Source organism: Podarcis cretensis (assembly GCF_951804945.1).
Source record: "Podarcis cretensis genome assembly, chromosome: 5".
Taxonomy (NCBI): domain Eukaryota; kingdom Metazoa; phylum Chordata; class Lepidosauria; order Squamata; family Lacertidae; genus Podarcis; species Podarcis cretensis.
Window position 1 is genome coordinate 85,569,276 of NC_137174.1, and position 27,974 is coordinate 85,597,249.

Here is a 27,974-nt window from a genome sequence, read left to right on the forward strand (position 1 = left end):
TAAAAGATAATATAATGGAAACAGATTATACAGATAATCTAACAGATGTAAACTATTTATTGAATATTTGCCACCAATATCGTTAAGTACATCATCTTGCAGTTTTTTTTGTTTTTTTGCTTTCAAGTTAAAATGTCAGAAACAGAACACCAAATATTTACAATTCTTATAAGGAATGTTACATAATGACACATTAAGGCGTAAATTCTTTTGGCTTATAATTCTGAAAAGAATGATAATAGCAAAAAAGTGATGCAAAATCTTCATCGTGAGATTATGATTAAGCTACAATGTTTTTACAAAAATATGGTGTAAGATGGCAATAAATCCCATTCAAAATCCTGCAATAGGTCCCTTCAACTGGGACTGATAATTTATACAGTCAAAACTTTAAAGTTTACATATAAAGGTATCCTATCCACCATTGAAAAGTACAGCTCTCAACATATACAGTTTTTTTTTCAGGCCACAGTTTTGAAGGTCTGGAGTATCAAGTTGGTTTGATGAATTAGTCGGTTGGCACTTATGAACACATTTATTGCCCTGTTGTAAGAAACAAAACACATTTCAGCAGCAGAACGGAGACCTGAAGCCATCAGATAGAATACATTTCAAAAGTTATTCAAGTGGAATGGCACTAGTGTCGATTTCAACGCTGCTTATTTTTCATCACTTACAACTCCAAGCAAGAATGCTGATCAATTGATCATTCAGTGCTAGAGAGGAGCAGCACTTGGACTGATAACTTGAACTAATTAGGTTGTTTGTTTGTTTGAAGTGCCCAATAATTAGTTTCTCTCCCCACAGATTTCTCTCCAACCAACTGAATGAATGACATGCGAAAATACTTCATTTGCACAAAACATTCCACATATGAGCACACCTCTCACCTCCAATTCTGAAATAAGGAACTCATTCACATATTCTTGCATAGGATCCCTTCAATAAAGGACACAATGAGGAACACATCTTTCTTATTACCAGTGTGAGCAAAGAAAGTTAGGTGGTCTTACCCATCTTAAATCCTGTTGCAAAGTTGACACATTTATGCTTCATTTTTGTTTCTTAAAAGTGTGACTTCTAAAGCATGATTAAGCTACTTTTCCAGATGTTTAAAGTGATGTACCTCATTTAAAAAACCCATAATAAAATAAAGAAGAGAATTATAGGAACAGTTCAAAATACACTGAGCAACTAACGTCTCAACTCTGTACTGACGAGTAAGTCCCTTTGCGGTGAATGTCTTTATTTATTTCATTAATCTATATACTGCTCAATTTCAATTTTCTCTAAGCAATGTAAAAGTAGCTGAATACATCTTCTTCTTCTTTTTTTGAAGTTGAGACAAGTTGAAAGTTTAAATCAGAATTCTGGAATTTGGTTTAAATGCCTACTTGGGGGGGGGGGAGACTTCAAAAAGTATTGGAAGTTCAACAGAGAGGGGGCCCATCTGAGCGCAAATGGAAGAGCGCTCCATAAAATTGTGCACGCAATACTGAACACACAGTTCCAGGTGGATGCAAGCTATGCATCTGAGCCACGGCGGACCACTAACAGTGACTCTCCTACCCCCAAACCTCAGTTATTGGCTAGGGAAATAATAAATCAGGTGGTCCTTGAGACATCCTGGATCCAACTTGTTAAAGGCCTTGTAAATTAATGTAAGAGCATTGAACCTGGCCCAGTAGCATATATGAGAATACATGGGCCTTTTTCCTAGGTAAGTAGATATAAGATTGCAGCCCAAATCAACCAAATGCCTGCCAAAAAGGTCTTACAGCTCTTGTGGAAAATCACAAAAAGGGGCTGCTCTTCATCTCTAGAGGCAAGTCATTCAAAGGTTGTGTGGCCAAGGCAGTAAAAGCCTTAATTTTTCACTATCACCACTCTTGCAAAAACTGCTTGATTAGCCAACCACAACTATTATATGAGGCAATAAAAGAGTAGGTGAGTAGGTGGTTTGTAGGCAACAAAGGGCCTTATAGGTCGAGCACTGAATTGGGCCTGGAAATAGTAAACAGCACAAAATTGGATCAGTGTGCTAATCCTGTGGTGTTAGAAGATGAGCAGAACAATTCTACATTGACACTTCCATGCCATCTTCAAGGGAAGCCCCACGTAAGAGCCATGGGAGCACTGTACACAATAATATTCCTCCCACCAACCAGTGTTACACACATTGGCCAGGATTCAAATAATTACTTTTGGCAGCACCCAAATCCTAGCACATTGTCAAGGATGTTGTTAACTTTTTTCAAAAGCAGAGAACCCCACAAGCAGCAAACGTGAAAAATAAAAATTTGATAAGACCATAGCAGTGAAAATGCATGCACTCCTGCAATGGCATACGTTAAGTGCCAACTGCAAGAAGGAACTGATCAGTTGGGAAAGTGTGGCACAAAGACCAGACCAAGTGCCTATGTAGTTCAGCATGCTGTTTCCCACAGTGGCCAACTCTCTGAGTCCTCTTGTCCTCTCCCAAAGTTGTTCCTTAGCCACTGGTACTCAAGATACATAATGTCCTGGACAAAGCATAAAGGCCTCTTGATTACTGACCAGGGACGTCCTTCCACCATTTTCTCCCAGTATGTGTTCCTTTGGAATGTATCACTTCTATAGTTGGATACTCCATTTCAGCTATCCTGGCTTATAAGGAAAGATATCTAGACGGTCACAACTTCCATAATGTCTGAACATCAGCCATGCTGGCTGAGTCTGATGGGAGTTGGAGTCCAACAACCTCTGGAGGACCAGTTTCCTCATCTCTAAAATGGCCATTAACTTGACCATATATGATAACTACTTTTAGGAGACTTCCCATTCCTTATTCCTCCTCCCCAAACAATCTGTCACAGCAGCATTAAATGTGTTAATTTTAGTTGGGGAATGCTGGACAGTGTTGGAAGAGCAGAAGAAAACATGCTTGGATGATTTTTCCTGTTTTGAAGCCATCAAAAGTTTCAGTATTTAAAAAAAATCCCTGATTCTCAAGAAAAGTTAATGTTAAGACTGAAAACATGGCAATCTCTATAGTAACAGGCCAATCTATTTTCAAACACTTGTTGAAGTGTGTTAGCAGAAAGTGAAGAAGTGCTTAAGACACTATTCAGTACAAACAATACTCATTGCTGTTACAAAATATTTTAAATAAATATTTAGAAAGAAAGATGACAGGGAAGACATAACAAATTCACCAATTCGAAAAACGAAAAGAAAAAAAAACCCAAGCATACTTACTTTCCATCTTTAAAATAGGTTTTCAAAGTGTCGCTGAAACTTTTAGAGTATTTTACAAACTCTTTCTTTTGGTGCTCAAGTGCCTGAAATATACATATGCAAAGAGTCATTCAATCAAAGCCTCAACCTTCATAAACCATTTTTATTAGCCACTGGACACTGATTAAAAAGATACTGTAAACAGAAGAAAATAAGCATAAGTGCTGTGATAGCAAAATTCTGTTTAAGAAATGAAATGACTAACAGCACTTCTGTAAATGCATCTGGGAATGTTTGTTTACAGCAACAAAATTCATACAGAGCACATTAGAAAATTATACTAAGCCTTAAATGTAGCCACTGCAGACAAAAAATCCACAAATACTAAAAATCAGGCAGTAGGAAAAACTAGTAGCTTAGTGACAGAAGATTGGTTTTCATTCTGTTTGCTTCTTCCTCTGCAAGTTTATTTGTCTTAACTGCCAGTGGTTGTTGAAATGATTTACAATTCCCACCATCCAAGCATTATAAACTGCGGATCCTTTAATATTTATAGTTAATATGTTTATATTTCTGACAAGCCAACATAGCAGAATTTAATTCACATACCCTCCGGTTCTGGTATTGATATTTCTTGAAGACATTATTTACTGTGTCAAGAAGTTCCTTTATTGCACTGGCGATGTCCCTATTTGGCAATGAAAAGATAATTGCAACATCTTTTAAAATTAGACTAACTCAATGCAGAATTTTAATCACTTCCAAAATTATGTCTGACATGTATTTCTAAAGGATTTGCTGTCTTACAGAATAAGTTTTAGATATGGCACAGCAAGAGTGAACACCAAGAACTAATTAGATTATATAGCATTTCAAAGTCCAAATTAGGTTTAATGCAAGCCTTCCTATGTGGAAAGGTAGCATCTGCTGGATTTAGAACTCGACACAATAGTGTTACACAGCAGGAGCTCTGGACTATCCTCAGAATGATACCCTCCCTTCAGAGGAACTCTGAATATATACTATGAATAAAATGAACAGATATGAAAAAGTGACCCATGATTCACCTTAAACTATTTTGTGAGCACTGATGTCATGAATTGAGGCTGTTATCTTGTCCTACCTAAGTCTCTAGGCATTTAAATAAAGTTAAACCACCTGGAAGAAAACTGTCACAGCAAGTATCATTGAAAGCAATTTGATGGCAGTAGCCCCTCTCAGAATTAATGGATACAATTTCATCTTGTTCTAACTTGGCAGAATTTAAGGTCACTCTACAACAAGACTAAACAGCCTTGCGCTGGGGCTAATAGAGGTCAGGAGAGAGAAAAGACAGTTAACACTATGATCTGTGGACAACTCTCAGGTTTCACAATTACAACCAAAGCCACAGAATCCTCCCCAAAGTCACATGTGAAATTAAAATCATAGCCTGAGAAGGATTCAGACAAGCATCTACACCCAAGGCAGCAAGTGTGACATTAAGATGTTTGGAGTAACTGTGCATATTCAGGTCTACTTCAGCTTCCTTGCAGTTCATCTTCAAAAATGCCTATCAAACTGCCACGTTAAACCCAAAGGCACAAAAGAGTTGGGATTATAATTTGGCAACTGAAGCCGGGTAGCAGGTCTTCTATGTTTACTGCTGCACAACTGGGATGCACTTTCCCATTTTTTAGGTTTGGGATTCTGTGGGCAGCAAGCTGTTCAATAACCCCCCCCCCAAAAAAAAAAATTAGTTATGTCACACCAATCATGCTTGCAGCTGGTGACTTCAGCATAAGAGATTGTGGGAAAGTTGGGTTAAGAGGATGAACCTTAATGGGAGCTGGAGGGATTAATTAAGATTTGTGGAAGTGCTTTCTCTCTGATCCTAACAAATACTTCTCAATGGGAGAAGAATTTTAAATGTATGGGGAGAGGGGGGATTAACTACTTCAAATATTCTTGAATAAGTAAAGGAGTGCAACTGGGACAAGAAAATATGTGCTCTCAGTCTACCTGCTACAGCACCATGCACATGATTTTTTGCACATTTTTTTCTGCCTATCTGGGAGCTCTCCCTAGGTATGCAGAACCCCCTCCTACTCAATCTGCGGAGCGCTCAAATTTGCTGCCCTGTGGATAGGCAAAGTGCCTTTAGCTTAACTAGTCAAAAGAATCATGGATCAACTTATACAGAAGATAATTACACCAAATGAATCTCAAAACTAATTTGAAGCTTAACTCTCTCATGGACTGTGGCCTTTTACTTTCTCATCACTGCAACGCAAAAAGGGTTTTAAAGTTATAGTCATAAACATGGGAGCGTTTTTAAATATGCCACGTCACAGGGCACATCTAAATTGAGAGGGCATGCAAGCTCTGGACCAGTGCCTAGATGAGAGGGCCAAATTTTCTCTAAATTCTGGCAAGACAAGACATTTGGGCCAGTGACCTGCATTTGATGGGGTTTTACTCCCCTTGAAAAACTAGGTTTGTAGTCTGGGGATGCTCCTGGATCCACCTTTTTTCTACAGGCCCAGGTGACCTCACTGACTAGGACTGAGGACTGTCTTTTAAAGGTAAAGGGACCCCTGACCATTAGGTCCAGTCGTGACCGACTCTGGGGTTGCGGTGCTCATCTCGCTTTATTGGCCGAGGGAGCCAGCATACAGCTTCTGGGTCATGTGGCCAGTATGACAAAGCTGCTTCTGGCAAACCAGAGCAGTGCACGGAAATGCCGTTTACCTTCCCGCCAGAGCGGTATCTATTTATCTACTTGCACTTTGACGTGCTTTTGAACTGCTAGGTTGGCAGGAGCTGGGACTGAGCAACGGGAGCTCACCCCATCACGGGGATTCGAACCACCAACCTTCTGATCGGCAAGTCCTAGGCTCTGTGGTTTAACCTACAGCGCCACCTGCGTCCCAGGATTGCCTTTTACTGGCTGATAAAGACAGTTATGATCATTCTGGACCACGATAGCTTGACCACTGTCACCCATGTGCTGGTAACCTCCAGGCTGGATGTCTACAACATGCTCTATGTGGGGCTGCCTTAAAGTTGGTCCAAAAGCCGCACGTCGTACAAAATGTGGCAGGTCAACGGCTCACTGGGGCAGGAGATTGCCAACACATTATCCTGCAATAAATAACTGCATTGGCTGTCACTTGGCTACCAGGCTAACTTTTAACATATTAAACCCCATACAGCTTGGACCAGGATTCCTGAAATATCATTTCATCAATCACTATGCTCTGCAGAAACCATCTTATTCAGAGTTCTGACACCTACCCTTTGGAATCCCCTCCCTTTAAATACTATGTTGTGTTTTCAGTGCCTACTGAAGACCTTCCTCTTCCCAGCAGCCTTTTAAGTAGAGATCTTTCCCAGTTTTTCATCTGCACTGGAACTGTTTCTGAGATGTTTTATTATCACTTGTTTTTTGCCACTGTGGGCTCTTTTGGGAGGAAGGGCAGAATATAAACTGATTAAATAAATAAAAACAGCTGCACATATGGGTCTTGGCACCATTGGAAGTCAGTCGCTTCTAGTGCCCATCATAGCTACTCTTTAGGTAGACACTGTGACAGCCTCCTTACCCTTAAAAAACTTGATAAAGCTATAATGCAAACTGGCACATGGTTCCCTTAAGGTGAGAGGAAGTCCCTTGTTTAAAAATCTGATGGAATGCTTAAAGTACTATTATAAGTAAGAGTTTATTACGGCAAACTGGACAAAATTGGCATTGCTGTCCATTGCCAAGTAACAGATGCTGGTTAAGCTGCTGTAGCCACTATTAGCATCGCAGCGGCTAAAGTCTATCCACAGCTTGAACAGCAGACAAAGAAAATTTAATTTTGAAGCAAAAATTCACAAGCACCATACACTAAAATGATAAAAACCATAATTTAAAAACACTACATATAAACTGTAAGCAAAAAATACAAAGCGGGGGGGGGGGGGGAGAGAGAGAGAGAGAGAGAGACCAGCATAAAATATAGGTTTAAGGAAAGTCTTCTGCTTGGATCAGCAAACTAGTTTAGACAGGAGCACTTACTTGATTGTCTGAAGAAACCTCACTCTGTCATTGATTTCATCTGGAATCTTACTGAGAATCTGTTTAAGTGCTCGTGCCTTTTCATTTAAGTCTTGGAATTCTGGCTCTGGCCTTTCAATCATATACTCTGAAGGGGGTGAGAGAGAGAAAGAAATTGGTTACTTACTGCAATAAGATTAGTTTTCTTTTTCAGTGGGGATTTGAGCCTGGGTCTCCCCAAAAACCACACCAATGCACAATGCACATGGTGGGCAAGAACTGAACTATGAACCCACCCGGTTTTCCGTCTTCAGTGTAAGACAATGTAGGTAACTGAAGTCCTAAGACATGTGCCTGACTGCCTGAAGGATGCTTGAGGGACATGCCAAAGCAGGATAAGCAAATGGTGCTCTAGGTGTATGAGGGGTATTTCAGAGCCAGTAAACAGAACAAAGTCCTGGATTTGCATTCAAACTGCACTTCTGTTGAACTCACAATTATTTTTCATCTCTTTTAAAAAAAAAAACACATTTCATGATAGAGTAGTTTTAATCAGCACAATCACAGAAGTTTAGCAGAAATACCTTCTACATCGTCAGCTGCCATGCGCAGGAGAGACTCAGTAAAGTTAACTTCAACACTTTTTTTCTCCAAAATTTTTATGATGATATCTTGTGTGAGACCTGGATTTTCCTTCTCAGCCTGCATTTCAAATAAGTTTTATTTATTTAGTACACCAACAGTCAATTTGCACGCAGTAAAAGATATCCAAGAATCACTACGGGTTCTAAATTCAAAATTATGTTTTTAAAAGCTAACCAAGCAGCACTGCATCATAATAAACATCCAGTTCTGCACCACCATTTTCTCCTTGAAAGGAAGACCCATATTTCTTGAACTGCATCAACATTTTTCATTTGTAACTTTGCCCAGTAAGCCATTTCATTTATTTCTGTGCAACATTTATTTCTATGCACTATAACAACCTTTCTTCTTCTTTTTAACCCAACTGAAATTAAGGGACAGACTTATTTACATGATTACATTTAAGTCCCTACAACATTATAGACTGCACAGAATTAGGTACGTTCAACTTATCTTCATAGCTCTTATCTTTAGATAAACCAGAATAACTTTTTCAACAGCTAGCAATGTGCATATCTTGTAACAGTAACAGGAGATAATGAACTCCACAGAGGGTAAAAAGGAGCTGTAAAACCTCACATTAACTACATCCCATGTCTTACACTTTCCTCAGAGTGCTTTTACAGTATTGATTTTTTAGCTTTTTACAGAGGATATAACATGAAGTAGTAACAGTCAACCACCACAGTGATGACTATACAAACTATGAAGTAAGATTGATACTTTCTGCTCCACACACCTGTGCCCAAATTCCTCTCAATTATAAACAAGGAAATCTGCACTCCCACTTCACATGCTTGTTTCTCAGAACAGAATCTAAAGGTAAACTCCAAATCCCAGGCCAGAGACAGGCTATCCTAGGCCACAAATACTGTATTGATCTTCTGTCCCTCCCTATCCCAGTCCACCAAGCTAAAGAATGGGACACCATCTCCTGCATTACCAAAAGAGGACCACTAAGGAGACATCAGAAAGTGCCCTTTCCCCTTTTACACTAGGAGTCCCGCCAGTTCAAAAGCCCAAGGCTGAATGAATTTATTGGCTTTAGTGGTGTGTAAAATCAGGGACAATTCACTCCCCGGCCAGCACCTCTTTAATCTTCTACCCTCGGGCAGAAGATATATCAGTTGTACCAACAGGCTAAAAAGCAGTTTCTATCCGTGGGCTGTTAGGCCGCTGAATGGAAAATAATATAGTGCAACTGACTTTCGGGGTTGGTGTGTTGTGCAACAAGCACACAGAGTGCAATGAGATTGAGTGTTTGTGGGGGGTGGGAGTCTCGGTTAATTTCATTGTACACAGGTTGTACATTGACAATAAATGCATCATCATCATCATCATCATCATCATCATCATTATTATTATTATTGAAATGTGCTTGTGAAGTAGCTCTCATACAAGCCAAACTGCAGCATGCAAGTCATTGCTTCCTGAACCAGCAGACCCCTACTCCCACCCCGGTGCTAGATGGAGATGCCCAAAGGACCTCTGTAGCATTAGCTTAACAGAAAGATGCCTGCCCAACCATAAAGGAAGATTCCAAAAACTCCCCAGACAGCTTATTCACTGCTCATCTACTCTTATGGGCCATAATTCAGAAAACCAGATTGCTAATTCTGGCTGCTCAGTGTGTCTTTTGATATAGTTTGCCTTTAAACAGTGGCCTCCCATGTTGCACAGCCAGCCTTTCAAGAAATTAAGGGGACTTTCAAAAGCAGTTTGCAATGCAGCATGGGAGAAAAGAGTACGTGTTTGAAGGGGGAAATTTCTAAGTGCCAACTGGGTTTGTGAAATCTTTTGAGGGCAAATGCTGAAGCTTCTAGATTCATGTTCCCGATGTTAAACATAAAACCTTCCTCAGTGAAGCATAAGAATATAGCTTCTTTTCCTACTGGATGAATTTTCTTAAAGCATTTCAGAGTGTCCACAAAGCCCCATAACCAGCTGCTTCCTAAAGTTAGCTAGTTAACAAGAGTGCTTTGCATCTTTCGCTTAAAGATACAATTTTCCCAGGTACACACTTGAGTCTTCTAAGTTGCCAAAATTTCTTCTTGAACCATGGCACACAAAAAGGAGTATAGTACTTTCAAAGCAAATTCTACTAATGCCATATCAAGAAGTATTTTAGTTCCTTGTCCCTGGAAACCAAGCATTTCAGAAGCCGTAATATCTCTACCAAAAACAAAAAAATGTTGGGAGTGAAGTTGCTTAAGCTGGTGCAGTTATGCTTCAGTAATTCATGCCCGCTTAGTGACAGAAGGTAAAAGAAAAAACACTGAGCTTACATGCTGTCAAAGTTAAACTGTACTCCTAGACAAGAAATGGGACAGTCTGAACATAAACCATACAATTTGGCAGTATTTTCTTCATAGGGCCAGAAATTTAACCATAACTTCTTATCCATAAATAAAGCCCACTTCTACTAGAAGAAAAAATGTGCAACTGATTTACAAAGAGTGCAATTGTGCTCATTCAAAATACAAGGTTGTAAGTAACAAGCTAAAAGCTTGTGGCAAAAGAGCACTGCTGATTAAAGTTTACAATACTGATTAACAAATAATTTTGATATGAAGTGTTTAACTATGACTATATTCCATTTTACGCATTTGTTAGAGGAATGATTGGTTTTCACATAACAAAATCTAAATAATTTTATTTGAGACACTTGCAGTTCTTTTAAATGGTGGGCAAGGTCGCAGCCACACAGAATATAAAGCCATGCTTTCTAATTTCTTTGGTTCAAGCAGCAACTGTTCCAGGAACTACAATGAGTGGAAAAACTCATTGGACTTCCCACCATGCTCTTTGTGCTCTAGCCCAAAGAAGAAAACAGATACCAAGGGATAATCACAGCTGCATTTCTAGGCTCTTTAAGAAACACAGCCCAATGAATGCCACAGCAGTCTTTCCAAAGGGTGGAAAGCAAAGCTGGGCTAATTCCAACTCACTTCTCAGACCTCAAAACCAAAGCCAACAACAGGGTTAGCACTGCATGGCTATCTCTGCTGTATCTCCTTTAAAGTACTGTGAGAGGGAACCCTTTTAAGCCTTTTGCGACCAGGGAAACAATACAGTAAATGACAGGAAGAAGAGAGAGCATGAAGGAGACCAGGTTTGAAATGGAAGACTGGCATACCAAGCTCAGAGAAAAGGAGAATCTCCTTAACTGTCTGCAAATCTGGAATACATCACCAATGCCATAGGGCATAGGCATTTAACTTATGAAGTTAGATCAAGTCAGGGTATCTAGCCCAATACTTCAACTCTAGAAGTTCTTCAATGTCTCTGCAAAGGTCATTCACAATTCCTACCAAAGATACCATAATTTAACTAGGACCTTTAGCATGCAAAGCGGATGCTTCACATCCGAGCTATAGCCAAACAGCAGATAGCTTTCTGCCTGTCTCAACCAGATGCATGCTAATTAGTGCAGGAAGTGGGATTTGTTTGGGGTCCCTAGGGAGAAGAAAAGTAATGGATCAGGACAGAACAAGACCAGTAGCTAAATCCGGTGTGCAGTTAATCCAATTTTTACATTGCTGTATGAAGCTGATGTACAAATACACACAATGTTAATTATTCTTACCTTAATAAAAGCTGCTCTCAGTGTCTGAGCTGCAGATAAATTTACTCGTTCTAGCTGCAAGGTGGAGTTAAAAGTAAATTGTTATACTAATATAAAACATGCAAAACAAAAAAACACTTTGCCTTATGAAACTCCACTTCCAAATTTTCTGTCAACTTACTTAAGCTGATTCTATGTTTAAGAGTAGCAGGCACCTCTTCTCAGCTCAAAATTAAGGGTTCACACAGCCACTTACAAGCATAAAATTAGATAGCATGGTGATTTTTTGCTCTCTATAGTCACATGGCAAAACGGTTCTGTGAATGGAGCAAAGACCTGAAAATTACTGGTTATCTGGTAGAATTTGACAGCTGGTGGAGAACCATTTCCACAAAGGCCAAGGTTTTGACTAACATACAGCCAGGGGTGGTGCAGTGATGCGTTGCAACAACCCATTCATAGAACAGACAAAAAAGGACTCCTAAAGATTTACAGTTGTGTTTAACAGACTGAAGGGTGACAACTGGAACATAGCTTATTATAGACAGACAGAATGAGATGCTTATACTTCCAAGGAGTGTGTAATAATTGCAAAGATAATTTAATATTTATATATTATTTTCTTAAATGCACACCAGAGAAGGGCTGTTCCCTTGCATACTTAAACAAAAACAAAAGTTCCAGCTTCCTGGATCAGCAAATATTTCTAGATTTTACCATTTTAAAACAGGTCAATTCTGTGAAACTGCAGAAACATAGTATAAGACTTTCTGCCATCTCTGTGGCTGCTAAAACCTGGATACTAATTAAAACCAACTGAGTTTACATTTCAGAAACTTGCATATGCTGAGAAGTATCTTGAGAGCATATAAGTCCTGAAAGGAATGCCAGAACTAAGAAACAAACTGGGGCCAAAAAAGTTAAGGTTATAGATATTGATTTCATGGAAATAAGCCAAGCCAAAGAAAGATAGAAAGCAGGACTCATTAGAGCAGTTTGTAAAGACTTGGTAGAAAATGTTAGCTTACCAAGTATAAACAGTATGTTAGGGTATCCTCTAACCTCCTGCTTCCCAAACACTGTAATACATAGAAAATCAACTAGAAGGCATGTTACCTCATTAAAGACAGGATACATAACAGCATAGAGAGGCATGGAAACCATAGAAGTGGTCTCTGCTTCATTCTTCATCTCTTCCATTGTCATCCTCATTCAAAGACCCACTCTTGAAGAAAATGACTATCAAAGCAATGGACTTCTCATTCAATGAAGCGTTTCTTCTTTCTTCTAGTTGTATCAGAATGCTTAGAGCACTTTAAAAAACTACCCTGGAAGGAAGGGAGAGAGAGAGAGAAAAGGTTTCATTATGATCAGTATCACCTTTCAGACAAGTAGTACTACCAAAAATGTAATGCAGTAGATTCAGTACTGCCCCAATAAGCTCAGTTCCCTTCTAATCAAAGTTCAAATGTGCTGCAGGTTAGCTGATGATCTGTATGCAATTAATGCAGTTCTTGAGGATTTATCACAAGTTCTCATTTCAGCCACTTTCTTGAAAAGAGCAATGAAAATGAGAAATGATGTCTTTAAAATGCTAAAGGTCAATACTATTTTTACAATTTATACAGTAAGCGTTCATCAGCACTAGCAAAGTTGGTCATACATCCAACAGTGACTTGCTTGGAAAATGATCGAAGAGACCCAAAATAGCAAGTAACATGTAAGCTGTATGTATGCCAGCATAATGTCATCTGCAAAGGTAATAGCCGATAGTCTATCTAATAGATTTACTATTTAGGTATGACTATGCTGTAATAAGTTTAAAATGTACAAAAAGCTACACAAACCTCTATGCTTAGGTTGCTTTAAAACAAACAAAAGTCTCAAACTCTGTTTTCATAAGGGTGTGCCAGCAACTGTTAGCTCAATGGAAAATAATGGTTCATGAAACCGAATCTGGTTTGAGATCCTCCACCCTACCCTGCCCAGCCCAGCCCAGCCCAGAGAACAGTGGACCTGAATTTCAAGTATTGGTAAGGAATTACTCCTATTTCACGGAGGATATGAAAAACTATGCTGGAAAAGCATTAACCAAGTGTATGCCTAAAAAATTGATCTTAACAATTAAGTATGCCAACTCTGACACATCTGAAATATTTTTTCATCCTCGTAAGAAGTTTGTGGAGGATATATATGTTTCAAAATATCTATTAAATGGATTTTAATAATATGACAGGTAAAATTAATCTAGTCCATTGGTCTTCCACCAGTGACCCAGGCAACACAAGCGGGTTGCCTTCAACCCAAAGTGAGTCACAAAGCAACACAATCTCTTTTTTAGGTTATGTGTTAAACTGATAAGAGAAAAAGCAAGGAAGAATCATAGGATTGTAGAGTTGGAAGCGACTCTGAGGATCATCTAGTCCAACTACTGTTCAAAATCGTGCAGACCGAAGACTTGTTTCGTGACTGGCACGGGTCCAATTGCGACCATGCGGAGATCTCTGGATGCCAGGTTGGCAACTGACATCTCCAACTGGCTGGCCCCTCCAGCTTTTTTAAGCAGGTAAGCGGAAGCGCTTATTTATTGCATTTATATCTCACCCTTTTCTCCATGGACTACAGTATATGTTTCCCTCCCCATCTCAGATAATACCTACAATGTCCCTATGAGGTAGGCCAAGAGGCTGTGACTGGACCAAGGTCACCCAGTGAGTTTTATGACTTGAGTGGGGATTTGAACCCTAGTTTGACATTCTAATCACTATAACACACTGGCTTCCTAGAATACCGCTATGGGAGAGCTATATTAATTAAGTAAGTAAATAAATATGGGTAAAGCAAATCTGAAATATTTTCCTTTAAGCTTGAATTTGTTTTATTCTGGATTGTTTTATTTGATGTTTTAATGTGCTGTAAACTGCTTTGAGATTTTGTTTAAAATACTGTTTAAACCCATATAGAAACGAGTAATAATGAAGATAATAATAATTCCCACAGCAAAAAAAAAAAGGCACCTAAACATTCCATTGTAGCAACTGTAACCTAGGTTTAAGATGCCATTTGGCAATTGGGTTGTAACACCAACTCCAACCCCCTGCATTGCAGGAATATGCAGCTGTCCTGTATGGGTATTGAACATGCAACCTTGGTGTTATCAGCATCACACTCTAATCAACTGAGCTATAAAGTGGTACAGTGGAAACTGTGAGCAAAGGAGATGGAAAGTAAGGGGGAATGAAGGGAGAAAGGGCAAAAGAAAGATTCAAAGTTTACTAGATTTCAGGATGGACTAAAGGAAAGTGCCAAGTCTGAAAAGGTTGAAAATTACTGCTCCAGTTTCTACCAAATCACTTTATGATCCTGTCTCATACAAAAGCTAACTTCCATTATCCATGCATTGCCTCAGTCAAGAGCTCCTCTCTTATTTCCTTCACCTTTAAGTATAAAAACTCATTTTGAGGTTAATGTTAGCTGCACAGCCTCTGGAATGTCAGGTTCATCTAATAAGGTATTGAACAAGTACATTCACTCACCCAAGCATGAGTAAATGGGTAGGAAAATGGGGGGGGGGGAGAGAGAGAGAGAGAGAGAGAGAGAGAGAGAGAGAGAGTTTAAAGTGATGCACATTGGACCAAAAATATTTCACATATACGCTCATGGGGTTTAATGGCCAGCAACAAGTCCTTGGAGTCAAAGTGGATAAATCAGTGAATATGTTAATCCAATGTACAGAAGCTGTGAAAAAGACAAATTCCATTATAGGGATCATTAGGAAAGGAATTGAAAACAAAATTGCAAATATCACAATGCCAATTTACAAATCTATGGAGTGATCACACTTGATGTAATACGCAGAGTTCTGGTTGCCTCATCTCAAAAAGGCAATTGTAAAGATGGAAAAGGCTCAGAAAAAGACAAGCAAAATGATCAAAGGGATGGAACAACCTCTATGAGGAAAGGGGCTTTTTTAGTTTAAAGGGGAAAGTGAGTAAGCGGAGATTTGGTAGCAGCGCATAAAATTATGCATGGTGCAAATATAGTGGACAGAGCAAAGTTTTTCATCCTCTCTCATAACACTAGAACTCAGGGACATCCAATGAAGCTGAACACTGGAAGATTCAGAACAAAAGAAAGTACTTATTCAGACAGCACACAGCCAGATGGGAGGGGTATAAATAAGAAAATTATTATTATTATTATTATTATTATTATTATTATTATTATTATTACTACTACAGTTACAACTCTGGAGTTTTCACCCACAAGTAGTAGTGATGGTCGCCAACTTGGATGGCTTTAAAAGATTAGACAAATTCATGTAGGTTAAGCCTATCAAGGGCTACTAGCTACAATGTTCTACATCCACTGTCAAAGCAGCATGCCAGTTGCTGTGAATCACAAGTGGGGATTGTTATACTCTGCTTCTGCTTGTCTGCTTCCCATAGGGATCAGCTTAACTACTTTGAGAGCAGGATGCAGGACTAGATGGACCACTTGCAGGCTCTTCTTATGAGACATGAGGATAAACAACTCCACAAGTACTGCCTGCAAGGCTGGTTTTATCTAACCTCACGTTGAATTCAGCATTTCACTGGCAAAGAGAGGTTAAGTTTTGAAGAAAGAAGATGACATCTGTCTAGCTACACTGCAGTAAATTTACTGGTTTACAGACAAAAAGCTTAGGGGAAGCTACAGCAAGGCAATTAACCTTGACCAATTTTCTAATGTATATTCTCTCAGCATGCAAGCCAAATAGAAAAGCAAACAGAAGCGGCAGCTGTGTGTTTGGCCAAAGTACAAACATATTGCCAAGCCAAGTTGGCGTACACTATTTCTACACTTAGCTTTTTACAGAAATTAACACTCATGCTTTAGAAGAGACTGCAGCCTCCAGTCAGGATTTCTGAAAATAGCTGAGACTGGATTTCAAAAGAACATTTTGGGCTAATGAAATGTACACCATCTTCTGCTTCCAATAAACTCTCAGGTGCCACAAGGCGCAAATACATAAATGTGCACCAACATATAACAAACCTGTGTTTTTTCACCCCAATGGTAAAAGCAGTTAACACACTGCTGTAATGCACTGCAAATACCTGACAGTCGGTAGTGCACAGAGCTAGTAATAATAACAAATTCAGGTACTGAGCATCATCATCAGCCAATATTTAGGCACCTTGGCATTGGAAGAGCCTGGAATTTTTCCAGGACCAAACAGAAACATTAGCAACACATAAGCATATGAGAGCCCAAATTAATTTTTTTTTACTTCTGTATTGAACTCAAATTTCAGGTATGCTTTCAGAGCTGAAACCATTTCATACTGAGAGCACCAGACAAAATTATGAGCCAGGGTGAGTCTTGAACAGAGCTAAATTTTCAGTTCTCAAGTACCAGCATCAAAAATCTAGGTGTGCAGGATTTTATCAGATCCCAAATTTTGAAGGGGAATATAATTAAATTAGATGAAAAATGAAATACTTCCCTGCTGGTTTGTTCTATCTATTGGGGCGATATAGCAGTGCTTGGAGAGGACAGAAACAGGACTCTTAAAGGAAACTAACAATTATCCTAAATGGAAACTCACATACAATTGTCCAAAAATAATCTAACTTTTACGATTTGCATACAATGCTCTGTTTATACTCTTACTTGTACAAGTGTTCAATATATGGCAACTTCTTCAGTGCATACACAGTCATGAGTACCATAATATTCAGCATTTCTCTACGTAATTATTTTGACCTAGTTTACCTTGATATGCCACAGGGGAAACTGGTATTAAGAACTACCTGCTCTTAATGAAGTCTGTGAGAAGATTTTCATTCCAGAAGAGAGCCTGTTCTCTAAGTCTCCAGAGAAGAAATCGCTAGCTTGAAATTTCAGTCCCACAGTTACTAACACCTTTCTTGGAGCTCTTTATGGAGTTGCCTGCTTTTTAAAAAATTTAACTCTTATTATTTTATCTTATCACGATGACTAATGACTTACCAAACCCAGGGCAGGTACTGCCAAACCAAATCAGATCACAAGGCAGTTTACTACTTCTAATAGTAGCTAATTACAGCTGCTTAAGGGGAAAATGGGGCCTGTCAACCTGGGAAGGTAGCTTATCTGGAAGAAGAAAAACTCTGATCCTAAAGCTCTGCTGACTTGCGGCTATACTCATGCGTGAGGAAAAACCTGTACTCGCTGCCTTTCAGGACACCTTTGAGAGAAGAAAAGGCTAAGGAGTAAACCCTATACAAATCTGGAGCAGACTCCCTAAGACGGTTGGGAGGAGTCCTGTACTCCTCCTTTTGGCAACTCCTGCAGCCAAGCTGGTGCCAAATGTTTTGCTCTGCTTTCCTTTGCACCACATGAGAGAAGCACCAGGTGAAAATGCTCACCTTTAACCAGGCATTTGGTTGATTGTCATCCAATGCCCTATTAAAAATGTGGGGGGGGGGGCTTGTTTGTTTTTATTTTGATTATGTGTTCTGTTTTTATATTGTGATTTAATTCTGTTAACTGCCCTCCGGATGCAGGGCGAAATATAAATTTAATAAATAATAATAATCTGGGCAGCCCAGGACCTCCAACCACATTGCCCAGGCCTGCGCCCTGAGGAGGTCACCTGGGTGCTGCTAATGCAGCAAAAACAATGCGGGAGGCAGCACATACGAGTTACCTGTCTCTGTAGCCACAGCAGGAGCTGCGATTTTCCAGCTGCCTGGTTTAAGCCCTGAAGTAGCAATCCATTGCCCAAGACAGAAAGATGCCAACAACAGTTGCTTAGGAAGTGGTGGCAGAAATGTTTTCAGCACCATTTAGACATCAGTAAGTAACCTTCACCCATTCTTCTGTGCTTATCTATAAAACTATTTAGTGTTTTTTGGGAGAGCAGTGCTGGCCAAACATCATGAATTTAACAGAATGGCCCTCCGTATTTGATTTTTAAGCACAATGCAGGATGTCCGTGTTGACCTCTACAGTGCTAGACTCACTTACCATGGAAAATGGCTGCCTAACTGCTACAGAACACTATCTGCTAATGATGTGCTACAGTCTGTGGCAAGAACAAGAGGTTTACATGGAGAGCAACATTATCATTACTGTCACTTAATTCTACAACTTCCTACCCTTGGAGTCTGTCAAAGTTTAAGAACATTTCAGCAGTGATACAAAAACAGTAAACTGTTTAAGTGTCTGATGGTCTGAAATAAGCATGTTTATTTAAAGGCTAACACTTTTCTCTCTCAAAATACTAGTAAGCTGCCACGGTTTAGAAACAAGCAACAATACATTTTGAATGAAAATAGCTTTTCTAACCAATTTTTGCTTCTGCATGTACATCACTTATTTGCTTACCCATTATTTAAAAATTCTATATAAATATAACAGATTAGTTGCTATTATTAGATTAGATTTCAATTACAAAACTAATAAATAGGTCTAGGGTTTTCATTAAGGGCAGTTCCAAATGACATGTTTCCTGGTGCACAAACACAGAGCTCTTCATTTGTTATGAAGAATCCAGGCACCTTTCTTCAATGTTTTTTCTTTATTCAAAAAAAAATTCACAGGGGACAATCATATGGCAAGATCCATCAGGACAGGCAGCTTAGGATGCAATGGATCTGTTTCAGCTAGTGTTAAGCCCCCAATCCCAGCTCAGCCAAATATGAGCAGGTGTAATTTGTTCTTCCTAACTGAACCGAAGCTATCTGAGCCAAGGCCAGTGTAAGTCCTCAAAAGGGGGCATTCCAATGGTGGGACTGGGGCAGGGGAGAATGGATTTAGGCTGGATCATAAGCTCAGTCACACAGAACTCTAATTTAAAGGATCATTCTCTCCCTCCACCAAGCTTAGACAGAGCTGTGTCAGACCCACTGATGACCAGTGTTTGGATTTGGTGTAACTTTCTGCTGGCTTAATTTATACCGGCTTGCTTTCCATCAGTTTCATGTACATAGGATTGCTCACTGTCACATTGCAATATAAATTTTCCCAACTATATGAACATTTACAAACAAAATTGTGTTTGTATTATTGGGCACTGAACTTTCCAAAGCAGAGACAATATTATTCTGGCACTTGGGGAAATGCCATTCTTTCACCAACTAGTACAGCTTTTAAAACAGAGCATCCTGCGTATAATGTGGCAGCATAAGGAACACAAGCCACTTCTTGAAACTATCAGTAAAAAGCAATACAATTCATTACTCCTGCTCCTCCGCCATATCTGCACCTATTTTGTGTATCTTTAAAGTTTAATTATAAAAAATAATGAATACTACCAAGAAGACTACCTAAACCACAAAAAGTATAATTACATGGACATTCTGAATGGTGTGGGATTACCATTTATCTGTGACCCTAAAGATGACTAGCAATAGTAGCAGTGTTAGAAACTCAGATACATAAGCTGGGAGCCAAATGGCTCCTTAAACTCGGGTTTCAGTCAACAAAATGGAATGTCTGGTTGCCATTTTTGAGCAAGACACCTCTAAAGTCTTATTTTTCAAATGAAGTACTGATTGTCATTGATTCTTGGTTAAATATCTGGCTAATTCAGATGACAACTGTGAGCTAGGTTGAGAATTTTGAGAACTTAGAGAAGAAAAGTCACTTGATCCAGGGACAGTCCACATATATTGCCCCATTCCAACCCCTTTTTCTGAATGGTGACTGCTCCTGCTCAGGCTCCATTGAAAAAGCATTTTTATTCCAGAAATTCATTCCGACTGCGCAGATACAGTATAACTGAAAGAATTCTACAGGATGTGTCCAGATCCAATGATCCCCAGACATGTACTTCCAGATGTAGGACATGTCAGGCACCATCCTGGCACCTAGGCATCTTCACTTGGTCACAAGTGGCCAATTGCCAGGTGCAAAATGTGTCTGGTGCCTGGCTAATTTTGAACACTGATAAGTAATGCCCTAATGGGAAAAGCAACATTTTGCTAATGTATGTTTAAAAAAAAATTTCTGAAAAAACCTCAAAAAGAAGGTACGTCAGATGGTAAACAGCTTTGTACCTGGCTATTTCTGTAGTCTTCATTAACTTATAAAACCTGAAAGAACATTCAAATCCATACGACATGGATCAGTTTCATTTTCTGTTTTTCAGATGCATTATGAGATAAGGTAAAGGTAAAGGTACCCCTGCCCGTACGGGCCAGTCTTGACAGACTCTGGGGTTGTGCGCCCATCTCACTTAAGAGGCCAGGGGCCAGCGCTGTCCGGAGACACTTCCGGGTCACGTGGCCAGCGTGACATCGCTGCTCTGGCGAGCCAGAGCCGCACACGGAAACGCCGTTTACCTTCCCGCTGGTAAGCGGTCCCTATTTATCTACTTGCACCCGGAGGTGCTTTCGAACTGCTAGGTTGGCAGGCGCTGGGACCGAGCAGCGGGAGCGCACCCCGCCGCAGGGATTCGAACCGCCGACCTTTCGATCGTCAAGTCCTAGGCGCTGAGGCTTTAACCCACAGCGCCACCTGCGTCCCAATTATGAGATAAACAGTCCATAAAAGAATCCAGGCAACTCAAAAGATCCAGGAACTGCCACTATCAACTGTATAAACACAAGAGTTTCACATAAATGAGTGTTAAGCCAACAAAGGCTTCAAATGGAATGAGCACTATTACTACACACTAGCTGCTGTCATTAGATTAATCTCTCTTTACCATGAAGCAATACACTAAAGATCAGCACCACTTTTTAAGAATCCTACCTCTAGACTTCAAGACTGCCTGCCTCACAATTTCAGTATACAGTGGTACCTTTGGGTACGAACGCTTCAGGTTACGAGCTCCGCTAACCCGGAAGTAGCTGCTGCTGGTTGCAAACTTTGCCCCAGGATGCAAACGGAAATTGCATGCCAGAGGTGCGCACACAGCAGGAGGCCCCATTGGCAAAAGCACGCCTCAGGATAAGAATGGTTTCGGCTTAAGAATGGACCTCCGGAATGAATTAAGTACCACTGTTCAGTATTTACTGCCTGGCATTTGTCGCCAAACAGCCCTGTTCCCTGGCCATGTTAGAAAAATGGTCTCTAAAATTCTCCAAGTCTCAGGATTCCAAAGCTGCTCAGCCTGGTCACATCAAGATGGAAACACGTATACCCCTCTTGCCTTCTCCAGCTAAAAAATGGGAGCCTTGGTTCAAAAGGCAGAGGACCTATCAAAAACAATTTGTCTTTGACAGCAGCCTGCATGCTCAGTTCAATGACTCCAAAGCAAACTCTTTAGCTACTGTACTCACTCTTCTTGCCTTCATTCTACCAACCCTCACAGTACTTCCAAGTCACATGACAACATAGTATAACCTGATAAACAAAATAACTAAGCTATGCCCAATGATGTGCGGTGGAAAATTTCCAAAGTGGAACAATTTTCTAAGTTTTATTTTTCCACAACTTTCCCCCCCATTTCATTAATTCCTTTGTGACAACGAATCATAGAATCGTAGAGTTGGAAGTGACACCAAGGGTCATCTAGTCTAAGCCCCTGCAATTTAGGAATCTCAACTGGATCATACATGACAGATGGCCATCCAAACTTTGCTTAAAAACTTCCAAGGAAGGAGAGTGAGTGGATAACACACTACATGTGCAGTATTAGGTAAACTTGACCATTTCAAAGTCTTCAGCTTTGTTTACTAAATATAAGCAAAATAAACATGCAAAGGTAGATCATTCTCTAGGTTATCCCAAATCTTAGCAATAAAGATGGAACATTTTCAATGGAAATTACTCTATGCAAGTTATCCTAATATGCCAAGGATTCCCCCCCCCAAAAAAGTACTCCCTCTAACTGCCTATACCTATTCTATCACCACCCCACTCAAGAATCCAACTCCACCCTCTGTTATCCATGCAAGAGAATGCAACAACTGTCCTTTCTATATCAGAGCAAAGGTCCCACCTAATCCAGCATTCTGTTGGAATCCCCTGCATCCAATGGCCCAAGAGCCCTCTTCATCAAACCTATTCTTTGAGCCCTCCACCAAGCCATCTCTAACAAGCACACCAGCTCTCCACACTTGAGAGATGGACGCGGGCATGCGCATGTGTGGACACACAACAGCAACACCACTCCAGTGAAGTACCGGTCTACTGAAACAGATGAAAGCAGCAAAAACATACCTGGGCTACTTCCTGCTACGGGTTTTATAATAATACAAAACTCTTGACCGAGCGCCTATCTATGAAAGCTACTCCTTGCATGCAGTAAACTGAGCACATGTTGGAAATGAGCACCCAACCTTTTCCACGATATGCCAGCTTTCCTCCCCATGCCAGAAAGCATTAATAAAAGTAATAATAATAATAGTAATAACATGGCCCACCACATTACCACCTGCAACCTGAAGGGAGACAGTCTCTTTTCTTCTGCTATTTACACAAACCAGGCTTGTCTGGCCTATGCTGCTACTCTCCTCTTTCGGCAGAGGGAGGAATACATTACTGCCCCCAACCCCCTGCAATATTATATTATTATTCAGCATAATTACTGGCATAATTTAGACAAAATACCGGCAAGGGGGGAAATTATATTTATTGTATCTATCTGCAAACACACACCCTCCCTTGCTTCAAGAGGACTAAGGTCTGTCCCCCATCGAGACTGCTTCCTCTTCCCGGTTCTTCCCCCCACCCCACTTCTCTCTCTCCCTCCGACCCTTGATGTGTATTTGACCCCCCCCCCCCAGCACGGAAGCCACCCTAGCCCCAAATCCTCCCCAACGGGACACGCCATACCTCCCCGCTTCGCAGCGCTGGCACCTGCGCCCCCCGCCCCGTCCCTCGCCTCCCACGGAGACACACCGGCCTGGCCTCTCCCGGCAAATCTCTTCCGCTTGGGAGATCTCGGGGCGGGGTCGGGGAGAGGCCCTGCCCCTCCAGGGAGAAGGCTGGCTGGGTGGGGGGACCTCTCCTGCTTGGGGTTCCTCCGAGCTGCGCCTGACGGGAAGCAACTAGGCCCCTCGCCGGCTCGAGCCCGGCCACGGGATTCTCCAAGGCCTCTTACGCCTCTGGGGCGGCGTAACCTCTGCGGCGCGGCTAGGCCCCGCGCAAACCTACCAGTGACCCCTGCGGACATTGCCGGCGCTAATGATAAGGGTAATAGGAATGGCTGAGGTAAACGACGACGACAACGGCGGTAAAGGCCGCCGGAGCCGCAGCAGTTAAAGCTCCTTACCTCCCCTCCCTGCCCCACCCGCCCCTCGAAGCCTTTTAGGGCTCCCGAGCGGGCTCCGCCGTCGCTGCTCCCGGAAGTACCAGCCGGAAAGGAAGCGCCCTCCTCCTCCTCCTCCTCTCGCCAGCCGCCGCCGCCGCCGTTACCACACAACCAGGCGTTGTCCGGAACTAGCCGGCGACCGCGCGGGCCCATGGGACCTGTAGTCCGCTTCTCGGAAAGACTACACCTCCCGAGAAGCATTGCGGGAGAGACGAAGCCAGGCGACGGAGGGGGGAAAAGGGGAGGCATGAGAGGGGCCAGGAGGAGGGTGGGAGAACGAACCAATCAGGGCGTGGGATTGGGGAAGGAGGCGCGGCGTTGACCATGTATGGGAAACAACGGGGCGGGGAAAAGGGGGAAACTATTCCAGGCGCTGAGAGACGAGAGAGAAACAACCCCGGAGGCGGTGCTCGCGCTCGCTTGCTGCTGCTGCTGCTGCGTTCGCTGCTCCGCTGAAAGGAGCTGCTGCTGCTGCTGCGGAGCGAGCCAGGGGTGCAGCCACACCTGCAACAGCTGCGTCGCCCGCATCGCCAGACCGGCTCTCAGGTAGGCGAGCGCGCCGACAGCAGCAGCAGCAGCAGCAGCAGCAACCCTGCTGCAGCCAGCGCCGCTTGTGCGGGGTGGAAGAAGCAGAGCTGGGCTCTCTCTCTTTCTTAAATAGGATAGTTATTTTCAGCGCTTTTGAAAGAACGGCGCAAGGGGTTGCGTTTGGCGGTGTTCTCAAAAAGATTTTTTTTTAAAGGTTCCCTTGCTGCTCAAAAGAACGACACGCTGCTCCTTTTTCTTTTAACGCGGATGCCAGATGTTTCAGGCAAACAACTTAAGCCACTTTCGATCTCTTAGGAAATGCCGCCTCGGTTTCGTAGACGCGGCTTGGCGAATCCCTCCGAGGCACTGATAAAGAGCCGCGGCTGTTTTCTTCCCTCTGGTGCCTAAGAGGGTGTATATATATTCTTGTGTCCGCTGTCCGCATATTATGCAAACGAGACGCGTTTCCTCAGAAACAAAAGCCAATCTAAGCCCTGCGATCTTTTCATTCTCTTTCTTTTCCTCATCGGGATTTTGGCCAATGCCCGATTTCTCTGAGTCGTTAGAGAAAATGCTCCTTTTACTCGAAGGGAGCTCGTTTTCACCCATTGCCATTCTCCGTAAGCAGCGATTCACATGTGCTCTTTGCTGGGAGTCTTTCAGACACTGCTGCCATTTACTGTAAGAGATGTACAGAACTTTAAAATGTAACGCTGAGAAGTAGCTTTTTAGTGTTCGTGGGTGCGTCTCTCTGTGTGTGGCAGAGGCGCTATTATTGCTGCCTCTTAATATGTATCACCTTAGATTAGGCGTTCTTGATATTTGTTCGAGATGCTATCTGTGTTAATTTCATACCTATCTCCTCCTACGGTGGCTTCTGCTGCATAGCATCGGGGTATTTCTTAATTAACTGTTTTTGAAACATGTTGGACGTTTTATATTGAATCTTTGTGTATAGTATATTGAATATCAGTCCAGTAAAAGTATCCCTAGTCTATGGGCATTGTATATTTTCATGTCTATTGATAGAAACCGAAATCGGTGGCAGTTTTGCCATTGACTTCAAGTGCATCATTGTTTAGTAATTCTAGCTGCTGTTAAAAGAAGAAAATGAAAGTGAGTTCTCAAACTGTATATTAAACAATCTTACCAACAATAGAAAAGGAGGTGATGTAGTGATCTAGAGGGGGTGAATTATGCAGTTTTAACAAGCCATCTACATTTGGGTCTCCAGTACACTTAAGGTTATAATTCTCTGTACGCTGTCTTAGGAGTATGCCTCATTCAACACAGAGGGGTTTACTTCTGTGTAGAGACCTGGTTGTGTGCTGAGAAACTTGGACCTGCAGCCTAATTCTAAAAATGTTTACTCAGAAGTAGGGCCTGCTGAATTCATTGGGACATACTTCTGGGTAAGTGTGCAGAGATTTATTCATATTAATCAGTGAGTCTGCTTTATATTATGCTTCCAATTATATAATCTGCATGCCTCTAGATGGTTGCTAATGCATGCCACTTGCAAATGCGAGACCCATCTTTGATTAGAACTTTGGAAGTTTCACATTTCATGTGAAATTGCAGAACCAAAAGTTGGTGCTTAAAATTAAGCCAGGGGAAAGAGAATCGGGAATCTTTCATACTGGTTGCATCAGATGATTGACCCTGTCAACCAGTGGTGATAATGGAGAACTACTCTGCAGAAAATCTGTGTTACCTTTGAAACTGCTGCCTTTGAAACTACTGCCTCTGTACAGTGCAAGTGAGACTTCAGCTATATTGGACAGCAGCATAGTGTGTCATCATTCATCACTTTTCCCCATTTGTCAAAGGGTAAGAAGCAAGAACGTTATGAAATGCATCTGAATGTTACGCCCTCTTAAGAAGAAGAAAAATCTCCTTAGCGTTCTAGTCTTCACATTTTTCCCTTTCTTCCCATAGTTAATCACAGAGCGCTTCTCAGCATTGTGTTCTGTGATGCTACTTGTAGGCTAAAGGTGAAGTAATCCTATGACAGAGAAATGCCGACATTTCAAGTTTCCCAGCGTTGTGTTTTTCGGAACAGTCCATGAGATTATGAGAAGATTTCAAATGTTGAGAGGAGCAGGTGTTGATATTTTCTTAAGCTTGACAATTTACGCTTCCAAACTGGATTTAAGCCAAAATAATAATAGGAAGCCAATGTCAGTAGCGCCTAGGTGAAAATAAAAAATTGACTAGGATTTTGTTTTGGAAGTTTCTGTTTTTTGTTGTTGTTTTTTAAGGTGTAATCCTAAATGTGTTTACTTCAGGCAATGTCCTTATCCCAAACCATTGGTCCATCTAGTCCAGTGTATTTCTACACTGCAAGTAGCACTCAAAGGCTTCAGACACCTACCTGGTGATGCCAGTGATTGAACCTATTACCTTCAGCTTGTGGAACAGATGTACCACTGAGCTACAGCCCTTCCACATAGTAAATAAGCTCAGATCAGTTCAGCAGAACTTATTCCCTTAGGATGCAGCCAATTTATATTCTGAAACCTTTCATGCAGTGGTGAGTAAAGCTCTGTACATCATTAACAAATGTAATTGTTGCCGTCTGTGAAATTACTTTGGAGTAACTGATGAATTGCAGCACTTGGACCGGCCCATGTGTTTTGCTGTACTCCTCTAAAATGCACTGTCCTTTATATTCACTCTGACATTGTATACACCTTGTCAGGTGCCAAAAATTCTCCTAATTATACAGGCTTTCCCAGAAAGACGTGTTGACCAGCAGGCAATATCAGATTTCTTCTGGAAACTTGTTTTTCTATATCATATTTACTGTATTTTCAGTGTTGTATGCCACAGTGATACTTGCTAATATTTAACAGTCTTCAGGATTTCCAAATACTCCCTTTGAACATAGCAGAGTATGTATGTGCCAGTGCCACAAGGTTTTGAGGATTAGGCCATAGCTCATATTTTGGTGCTTAAATTATGCTTTGTATTCATGTTCCCCACTCCAGCTTTTGGGGCCCATATCTTACATTCCCACAAGTTTCTGACTGCTGTTGCCTTTGGTTTATCCTTTTTTTTACCAATCATGCACAAAATGAGCTGTAATAAGCATACGGAAGACAGGTGAACTCAGTAGTGGTGACACATCTAGAGCTGTTGCGTTCAGTCTTGCTTGCAGATTTCCCATGGGGAGAACACGATGCTGGACTTAGATGAGTCTTCTGCCAGCAGATCTTTTCTTAGATTGCTGTCCAGTGATGCGCGCATGTGCAGCAACATACAGAACCTCCATCCAGTGCCTTTGCATTGGCCAACTTGAGCTTGCATGAGAGCAACCTTAAGGAGTTCATCTTTCTGCTCAATCAGGGTAGCTCTGAATGTAGCTACCGTACTTCTCTGTCCAATTCATGCCTGTGATCTCAGAATAATGGGAGGTCACCTAAGTCCCGCCTTTCATAACCTCGCACCTCTGGCTGTTATTGGACTACAGCTCCCAGCATCCCCAGCCAGCATAGCCAGTGGTCAAGAATGATAGGAGCTGTAGTCCAGCAGCAACAAAATCCCTGATGGATGGCCTCTGCACCTCCACATAGCAAAGCCCATGACCTCTCAAAGTGGTCTGTTCCAACGTCGGACTTGTCTTCCTGTTAGGCCATTTAGACACAGGGTGTGTTCAGACATGAGGAATATTGCATCCGTTTTCCTGGTTGTAGTGCTAGCGTTTCGGTTCCATTTTCTAATGTCCTTTCACACTGCAGTATACCTGTTGGGTTATGCAGATGCAGCTT

The 27,974-nt window shown here is 41.4% G+C and overlaps 2 protein-coding genes across 4 annotated transcripts in view; one reads left to right on the forward strand and one right to left on the reverse strand.

The window, feature by feature from the left end:
- Positions 1-39: 39 nt before the first annotated feature.
- Positions 40-23,822, reverse strand: PDCD10 (programmed cell death 10). 3 transcript variants are annotated; one of them, XM_079978313.1, is made up of 8 exons: positions 23,718-23,822; positions 12,564-12,775; positions 11,469-11,522; positions 7,822-7,939; positions 7,259-7,385; positions 3,826-3,904; positions 3,238-3,320; positions 40-543 (listed from the first exon to the last, which is right to left on the reverse strand). In XM_079978313.1, the coding sequence occupies exons 2-8, from the start codon at positions 12,657-12,659 to the stop codon at positions 462-464; spliced, it is 639 nt and encodes a 212-aa protein (XP_079834439.1). In that variant the 5' UTR covers positions 12,660-12,775; positions 23,718-23,822; the 3' UTR covers positions 40-461. The 3 variants fall into 3 exon arrangements, with proteins under 3 accessions (XP_079834439.1, XP_079834438.1, XP_079834440.1); XM_079978312.1 differs by lacking the exon at positions 23,718-23,822 and adding an exon at positions 23,520-23,634; XM_079978314.1 differs by lacking the exon at positions 23,718-23,822 and adding an exon at positions 23,199-23,217.
- Positions 23,823-24,050: 228 nt separating this feature from the next.
- Positions 24,051-27,974, forward strand: part of SERPINI1 (serpin family I member 1) — an 89,413-nt gene continuing 85,489 nt past the window's right edge. Inside the window, exon 1 of the mRNA XM_079978148.1 lies at positions 24,051-24,222. The gene's annotated coding sequence lies outside the window, so the exon portion shown is untranslated. The remainder of the gene's footprint in view (positions 24,223-27,974) is intronic.

Bases quoted from the DNA above. Each gene is read 5' to 3' on its own strand.
- PDCD10 (XM_079978313.1), bottom strand. From the start codon at position 12,659: ATGAGGATGACAATGGAAGAGATGAAGAATGAAGCAGAGACCACTTCT. The intron at 7,940-11,468 runs GTAAGAATAATT...TTTGAAATGCAG, and splicing joins TGAGAGCAGCTTTTATTAAG to GCTGAGAAGGAAAATCCAGG. The intron at 544-3,237 runs GTAAGTATGCTT...TTCTTACAACAG, and splicing joins ACCTATTTTAAAGATGGAAA to GGCAATAAATGTGTTCATAA.